The sequence below is a fragment of the Sinocyclocheilus rhinocerous genome, unplaced genomic scaffold, assembly GCF_001515625.1.
Source record: "Sinocyclocheilus rhinocerous isolate Xijiao unplaced genomic scaffold, SAMN03320098_v1.1 scaffold1672, whole genome shotgun sequence".
Taxonomy (NCBI): Eukaryota; Metazoa; Chordata; class Actinopteri; order Cypriniformes; family Cyprinidae; genus Sinocyclocheilus; species Sinocyclocheilus rhinocerous.
The window spans coordinates 1-9,233 of record NW_015637961.1 but is presented as its reverse complement, the minus strand read 5'-3'; the positions used below and the strand labels follow the sequence as shown (position 1 = coordinate 9,233).

The following is a 9,233-nucleotide window of genomic DNA, read 5'->3' as shown; positions in this document are numbered from 1 at the left end:
AAAGTTACGCCTTCTTTCTTTGCGTGAACATTTGGGCGGTGTTATGCAAATCTTCCCACATAGTGAGGTAGAAATGTGTGGGCGTGTTAGAACGAGCCGTTTTAGTTAGGCGTGGCTGACTTTTATAAAGAATATCTCTTTGGATTTGAGACTTTAGTCTTTGCAACATTTCAGATCTTCTTTATGCAACAAGAGCTTGTAACACTCCAAAGAGAAAGGAAAAATTGAAATCGCATCATATGACCCCTTTAACTCTGTATAACATGAGACAGCTTTGAGACTCGGCAGAGAACTTTCCTCCATATGCCTGTGCCTCGTCTATAAAATGGTATATAGCGGGGCAAGTTATCCCTTTTCAGCATGAGAAATACAAGGTGTGGCGTGAGAGTGTGTGAACTGGTTCAAATGTGTGTGTCTCACTGTGAATGCGTGAGACTTGAGAGCCCTGCAAATCTCTATCAAAATGTTGAAAGATGTGTGTTTGGAGACTGTGTGTGTTTCTACATGTGCTCAGGCCTGATCTACATACTGTTTTACCTATTAAAACTCTGCACGTGCACCAAATCACTAAAGACATGCCTCAATATGAGTTTTTTTTGTTTTGAAACTAAAAACCACAAGATTGCATACAGTACAGTATTACAATTTAACATGTTAGTCCTTCAAATTCCAGCTACATTGACAGTTGTTCACACAGCATGAATAGAGGTGTATGGACCAGTAAACTCCTGTACACACTGCAGATTTTCAGACAAATCCGGGAGTATTACTGTCCAGACACTGGGAATATAATGGTCCGTATACAAATATGTGCCAATTCAGATGCATGTTACTGAGGTATTCTTCCATGCAACAGCCATTTTTTGCCATGGCAAGTAATCCCCTCAAAACATTTTTTTCAGGGGACATTCACACCTTTGTGGCACTGTGCCCTCCCCTTTTGGTAATTCATGTTAAACTGGATTGGTTGATTTGAAACTAAACATTATCATTATAATGATACATACATACTCTTTGTTAGGTTTGACTAAACATAACTATTGAACAGTTCCAGTACATACACATCATACCTCATAACACGCTTACTTTTTGGGAGACATTAATCACTATTGGTAGAGATACTGCTAGATAAACCATTTCTCCTGATACACCAGTAAATGACCAGGTCATAAATTCTGTGAAATAATATGGAAAAAATGAAACCGGGGAGAGAAAATGCCTTCAAATTATAAAACATACATAGATATGTTCTCCAATGGCTCTGTCAAAAATAATAAGGCTAGCTATATTTGAGTTCAATAATATTAAAACTATTTTGAGGCTGTTTTGTGAAACTTCCCTGGCTCAGCCCCTTCCTCCACCTGGGAACACAGTAAGCACCTTAACTGCTGGACATTAACATATGAAAGGTCTGACAGCCACCAGTCCTCACAAACAGCAGTGTTTCAGCTGTATATGTCCATGAAACTTCACCGATTCCTGTCCCAGATAGCAAAATTGCTGAGGCCCAGATCAGGCCCACACCTGACACTTTCATCTGGCCTACATACCGCGTAGAATGATGGCACTTGGGCGGTCTGCTCCTGTTTGCCAAATTTGGGCCACAAGTAAACCTTAGCATTGCCGCATGTAAGCCAACAAAATTAACCAAAACTGGCCCTAATGTGGGCCACGGTTCATTTTTATTCTAACCCTGGGGCCTCGTGTATAAAAGTTGCATACGCACAAAATGGGCATAGAAGTGTGCGTACGCTGTTTTCCATGCACGTATCTGGATTTATAATAAATAAACTTGCCGTAAATATGTGCGCCCCGTACGGATGCTCTTGACTGTGCGTACGCACTCTTTTTTCCTGGAGTGAGAAAAGTATCAGAATCAGCTTTATTCGCCAAGTGTGCAGACACAAGGAATATGTTGTGGTGTTTAAGGTGCTCTTGGTACATACATGCATACATACATATCTGACATGAGAACAGAAAAACATTTAAATAGTAAGACTTAATAAAACAGAAAAACATTTAAATAGTAAGACTTAATAAATAATAATAATGTGTATGAATCTGGAACAGAAGATTTATGTACAGATTTGTACATTATTTACTCTATATTCAGCTGTACAAATAATGAGATATGCATATGTATTTACATCATAATTGAGAAAGAGGCAATAATTAAAGGTGGAGAATGAATTACAGAAATTAATTACAGAACACAGGTAATGATTCCTGTGTTAGCTGTTTAAGCTGGAGATGGCATGGAGGAAAAAAACTGTTTTTATGCCTAGATGTTCTAGTGCAGAGATCTGTTCACGTTCACATTTTTGCCAAAGGTGGACCACACTTGGTTGGCACTATTTGGACCATATTCACTATTTAACACATGGGCCACTTTAGGGTCACATTCAGATTACACATTGCCGTGAACACCGCATCTTTGCCTACAGAGGCCCACATGTGATTTGATACATTTGGGCCATTTTTACTATTTCACATGTGGGCCACTTCAGGCTTACATCCATTTTGTACAGGCCATAAGAAGGCCAGCAGTGTCGTATCATTCCGCACGCTATCTGGGTTATATGTCCGTGTACACCGGAGTATGTGGGTATTTCTGGAATTTTACTGTTCTGTGTAACTTGGCTCAGGTAATTTCCATATACAGCCAGCAAACCTGAAATTACACGGCAATTTACCATGACCAGATATGACCAGATTTGGAGAAGGGGGATGACCATGATTGTAATAGTATAGCTTATTATTGAAATATTAAAAGCATAACAGGGGCTGTACATGTGGTGCATGCTCTGCAAGACGAAGATAGAGCAAAGGAAAAAAATACTGCAGCCAGCTGAAGGAGATAATGCACAACACTGTGAGGAGACACACGAGGATAAAGGAGATGGTGAGCGACATGCCGAGGGTACGACACAACACTCAGGAGGTACTGAGAATCAGATGTCTAATGTTTTTTTTTTGAGACAATGGTGATATAGTAAAGTACTATACGGGTCTGCCAAACCTGGGAACCTTTATGGTCTATATTTAATATATTCAATGAAGAAAATGCAATGCTTTTACATTTGATTATTCGGCTTCTGTACCTGAACACCTACAAACTTGAAAAAAACATTGTTCTATTTATTTATTCGACATTGTCTTGGCTGATAGAGGTTTCGACATAAAGGAAAGTGTTGGCATGTTGAGCGCAGAAGTCAAACTCCAGCCTTTATCAAGGGTTGCTGTCAGCTAGCTGCAAGAGATGTGGAGGAGATTTTATTCTCAGGCTTTATCCTGCTTGACCAGTCTTGCATTAGACTTGGATTTGATCAAGGTTGGAGCAAAACTCTGCAGGACTGTGGCTCTCGAGGACAGACGTTAGTCACCCATGCTCTAGAGAAAAAAACAATCTATGCTTTCACTTTTTCTTAATTCCTCCCTGTTCTAGCTTGTACTAGTCTGAAACATTGTATTACAATACTTTGTTTGATTGTTCATGATGAATCACTTGTATTTCTCATTTTGAAGTCACTTAAAATAAAAGTGTTTGCTAAATGAATGAATGTGTGTACACTGACATTTTAATACATTTTATCTGTATTATATTTAATTCTTGTTTTATGTCTTCACTTCAACAGCCAAATGAAGTATGGAAACTGAACACAGGTTTAATGTTAGAGAAATCAAATGTTGACAACTACTTACAATAGTGCAAATCAGTGGTAAACAGAACATGTATTCAAATACTATAAGTACATGTCAGTACAATTTATATAAGTATATACTGATGTAATTCTTTGACAAAACAAAAACTTGAGTGTTTGAAAGGAAAACATCTAACGCAGGGGTTTTCAACTCTGGCCCCAGAGTTTAGCTCCAACCCTAATCAAACACACCTGAACAATCTAATCAGAGTCTTCAGGATTACTAGAAAGTTACAGGCAGGTGAGTTTTTATCAAGGTCGGAGCTAAACTCTGCAGGACTGTGGGCCTCGAGGGCCAAAGTTGAGAACCCCTGATGTAATGTGAGACAGCAGCTTGAGTTTAGGTGGAACAATCAGAACAGATCCAACTGTCTTCTTTGGCAGATGCATGCTGTAGCCCAACACAACTTAGATGAAACCACACAATTTTGCAGTTTTTGTTGTCGCAGGCTACCATGTTGTCCTTGCTTTCCGGTCCATGACAAAGGCACCACTAGCTCTTTCTGGCCAGGACGCGTCCTGGGAAAATGGCACGTATGGTCACCCTACTGTAGCCCCACACAACTTGGATGGAACCACACAATTTTGCAGTTTTTGTTGTCGCAGGCTACCATGTTGTCCTTGCTTTCCGGTCCATGACAAAGGCACCACTAGCTCTTTAAGTGGCATCTGTCTTGCAGTCTGAGAGAAGTAACAACTTACAAGTTCAAATGGACACACACTCAAAAATTTGCTGTGCTTTTTTAAGAACAGCAGTCCAGAGCTGTGGGTCAGGTACAACACGCAACACAGCACAGTCTTTTAAAGTCCACAAAATAAAATCACAGTACTCTGCATCAGCCACAAAAAATTGTGTCTGGACCTGCTTGTAGAATGGACTACACTTCTTTAGCTGAAGCTCACAACCCACAACTTCCAAACAGAAGTCTTTGGCCATATCCACTTTCACAGGTAGTTTTTATAAACAGTTTTTCCTTCTTCCGTTTTAAAAAAATCTCCGTCCACATGAAAACGCAAAAGCATGCTATGAAGCACTGTCAAGAGCATGCCAAACCAACAGGTGGCGATATAATCTCAACCGTAAAGCCATGTTGGCCAATCAGAAGCCTGAAAAAGTAGGTGGAGTTAACGGCGCATCCTCCGACGTCACAAGCCAAAAACGCCGGTTTCGTTATCTACACGATAACAATGAAACCGGAGTTTTTGAAAATCTTCACCCTGGCAGGAGTTTTCAAAAATGTTCGGTTTCAGTGACCTGTTGCTGCGTTTGCGTGTGGACGAACGGCCAAACCACATAGAAAAAGCTGTGGTTTTGAAAATACCCACGTTCTTGTAGACAGGGCCTTTGTCACAGCTGCTGCATGCGTCCTGTATAGCAGGGGTTTTCAACCTGTGGGGCGCGCCAGCACCTTGTCAAGGGGGGCGCGTGCATCAGTTAATTCAGAGACGTTCTCTTGAGAATTTATGTCAGGGATCTTGGGCCTAAAAAGGTTGGTGACCACTGCTCTAGGGTCTTCAGGAGAGGAATACTCTCTTGCCATGTACACCAGAGTCATCTGATTCCCCTGCACACGAAGACTTTCAGTTAGGCCTCAAGTATAAACTCTGGGTCAACTTGACAGAAGGAGACTCTTTGCTCTAGTACCTTGAGTATAAAGTCAGGCCGTGTGGTCTCAACTATCAGAAAAGCATCACCTCTCTTTGTCTGGGTATGTAAGCGGTAGTCAATAATTATACTGAATTTATTTGATTTTCACAGACATCCAGTACACAAACGTTCACTGAAAAGAGCAATAACCTGCAGTTCAAGAAAGTCAGATTTGATTTTTAATTTTGTAACTGCTCTGACTGATTCAAGTGAATTTATTCAGTGAAAGATGTGAAATGTCAGAGTCTTTTTAAAGATCCTTTAAAGGGAACCCCAGGTATTAAGACTTGTATGGCTTAATATAACGTAAATGATGTCTCTTTCTGAAATATGTAGTAGAAAACCCATGAAAGATTTATATTATTTTAGAAATCCACATCGTTTTATACATTTTTTGGGGGGGGCGCCAAAACTACCTGCAAAGCAACAGTACTGCAAAAGTTTTAGGCACTTGTGTAAAAATGCTGTAAAATGAGGATGCTGTCAAAAATAATGTCATAAATAGATGTTCTTTATCAATTAACGTCTATTAACTAAATTAAATCAATATTTTCTGTGACCATCCTTTGCGTTTAAAGCAGCTTTTGCCCGAGATTCACTTGTGCATAGTTTTTCAGGTAGCTTTGCAGGTAGGTTTCTTGAAGCATCTTGGAGATGTCTCCACAGTTCTTCTGGATTGAGTCTGTCTCAGTTTGTTCTGTTTCTTCATGTGATTCCAGACAGACTGGATGATGATGAGCTCAGATCTCTGTGTGGAGCACTGGCTGTTCTCAGACAAAAATCTCACTGGATTATTACAATTAATGGCAAAAGAAATGTTTCAGAATGTAAACTATTTCCTACTGACACACTGCAGCAAAAGATAGAAATAACTGACTTCAACCCATTTTAGCTGCTGAAAATACTAGTGTTTTAATCATTTTGGCCACCACTGTATGTGTATATGTGTGTGTCCTGCTGTACTGTACCTGTCACAGCCGATATCCAGTGAAGCCACTCCAGGCCTGGAGCAGTTGCACATCTCACACCCCACCAGAGGATGTCAGCCAAACCAAACGTCTGGGGTTCACAGATGACTCAGTCTGGAAGACAGATACACGCACCCGTCACAGGCTCACACAGACGAGTACTACAATTGCATGCTAGAGAGAAAAGGAAGCAATATCATCCATCCATCATTCCACCATGTGGCTGGAGATACTCACGTCTACATTTGGGGAAGCCATAGTATCCTGTGGCACACTGGGAACAGTCTCGGCCAATCACGTTGGGTTTGCACTTTCACTGTCCTCCGAAGGTCTTGTTTATGAACAATATATCCGCACCATAGTATCGGCCGTATTAGAGATTTATTTAATTTATTGGAATCAGCAATTGTTGCATATTTAATTGTGTGTAATTAAAATGTTTACATTTAAGGGTTTAATTAATTAAATTATTTAAAAACACTCACTTAAAGTTTAATACATTAAAAACACTAATATTTCAATAACACTTAAATGTGGTCTTTAACAAATCTCAAATTAAATATACTATACATTACAAAATAAATGCTCATACTGATCATTATGTTCTGATGTAAACATAAATGTACTTTTAGCAGTGCTTTTTAGTATTATTAGTATTGTTTTTGTTTTATGTATATACTATTATAGTATTTATTCATATTTTAAATTAGCTTTTACTTTTATTTTCAGTTTTCATTTTAAATTTAGTTTAAGTTTTAATAATATTTTTATTTTTTCAAGCTATAATTTAGTTTTATTTCAGCCTTAATTCAACTTCAGCTAGAAGCCAAGGAAACATTTCTAATTTTCATTTATTTCTTTAAGTGTAATCTTTTCATCTAATATATATATATATATATCATGATGTTATTTTAGCTTTATTTCAGTTACTGAAACCGATTTTTAATACGAGTTTTACTTAAGTAAAAATAATTTTAAAAAATACAAAATGGTGTGTATATGTTTTTAGTGTTTTATTTTTATATTTATTTAGACAAAATAGTATTGAAGTTTAATATCTACAATGTATTTATTTATTTATGGCCTATTTTAGGCCATAAGATGAATATAATTATCACCCAGAAGTTTTAGATCGTGCATTCCTACATTTTTACGATATGATATATGATATAAATGTTTAAGCATCATACTTGATGTAAAAGCTGTTTTGTCCACAGTTGCCGATGAAGTCGTAGGATGTGTACAGTGGCTCCTCAGACAAAAAGCTGGAGCTGTAAGTGCTCTCCGGCACAACCAGCACATAGTCCTAAAACACACAAAAGAAAAAAACATGTACAGAGGTAAACAACCAGCACATAGTCCTAAAACACACAAAAGAAAAAAACATGTACAGAGGTAAAACAGAATCTTAAGTCAATAGTGAGTCTGTGTTAATCTATTTGCTCACCTCGCCATATGTGTCCTCCGTTGATGTGGATCTGGATGTTGTAAGTTGGGTGCAGGGGCTGATGGTAATGCAAGGATGAACAAATAACGACCCAGTGCATGTACACGTGTTGAAAACATTACAGCATTCTGTGAAAGGAAACAGACAAATGAACATCAGAAGACTTACAGACGTGCTTTTTACTAGCATTTAAGTATCAGAAAGAGACTAACTACAAGACGGGAACACAATGAAGAAACAGTAGGAGAAGTTGGAAAGCAACGAGAGTGTATGGACCTGATTAGGATCTAGAAGCATGTGTTCACTGTTATCAGCGGTGGTTGGTGGTCTGGAAGCCATACAGTAGGTCTGTCTGCATAAAGGGTGGGATCGAGAACTTAAGCCTGATTCGAATCTGGCACAGAAGAAGCCTGACCCTCTTTTAGGACCAGAGACTGAGGAGGATTCTGAAAACGAGACGGGATGCAAGAGCCACTGGACAACAGAGAATATAAAACATGGCAGGGTATATACAGGAATCATGGAGTTAAATTTAATACCTTTAAGACCTTTTTAAGACTCTTTCCATACATTTTAAGACCTCATCGCCACTCCAAGTTTTAACCGGTTTCATCGGCAAAACTTTAACTTACATTTACTATATATTGATTGTAAGATAGCACAACTAAACAGACTTACTTTGTGATAACTCCTTATCAATACAACATAATTCAGAAGGGGGGAACGAAGCACAAGAGCTGTAAAGTGAGTGAGTCTTGTATGACCAATTCGACACCTCGTATACACAACCTTATCAAATCTATTTTCAAAATTATAACAGTTTATACCTTGATTCAATAGTGGGTTTACCTCATACAGTTTGTTATGTATACATTCATTTCACTCCATTTGTCATTTATTATTAATGTACTGAGTCAATAAGGGTTTCAAGTCAGTTGCTGGTATTTTGCATTCTGTCACATTGAACCGGAGTGCTTCTTTTGCTGTTTTATCAGCCTGTTCATTGCCAAGCAAATCCCATGTGTCCCGGTATCCAACAAAAAACAATATTAAAGTCTTGTTTCTTTAAAAGATCCACTTTTTCTACTATACTGATTATTATAGGATGATCCATTTTTAAAGTCTCAAGTGCTTGCAAACAAGATTTAGAATCTGTGCAAATTAAAAAATGACGATGATGCTCTTTTTCTATTTGCTCCGGGGCTAAAAGCAATGCAAAAGCTTCAGCTGTAAAGATTGAACTTTGTCCAGGTATGCACTTGCCAAAACGTTTTGAATCAATCACTACTGCTGCAGACACATGACTGTCCGACTTTGATCCATCTGTATACACTGGGACATGAGGTGGTAAGCTGTGCCTTATATCCAGAAATTCCTGTTGGTAAACAACTGGATACCAAATGTAATTTATGCAATATTTCAACCCTTTAACCCACTGGGGAAAATCAACCCATGGCAACAGTTTAAAA

General features: G+C 38.4%; 1 protein-coding gene across 1 annotated transcript in view; it reads right to left on the bottom strand.

Annotated features, from left to right (window-relative positions):
• Positions 1-5,242, bottom strand: part of LOC107749333 (uncharacterized) — a 31,414-nt gene extending 26,172 nt beyond the window's left edge. Inside the window, exon 1 of the mRNA XM_016564445.1 lies at positions 5,111-5,242. Coding sequence (XP_016419931.1) covers positions 5,111-5,242 — 132 coding nt within the window. The remainder of the gene's footprint in view (positions 1-5,110) is intronic.
• Between the last annotated feature and the right edge of the window lie 3,991 nt (positions 5,243-9,233).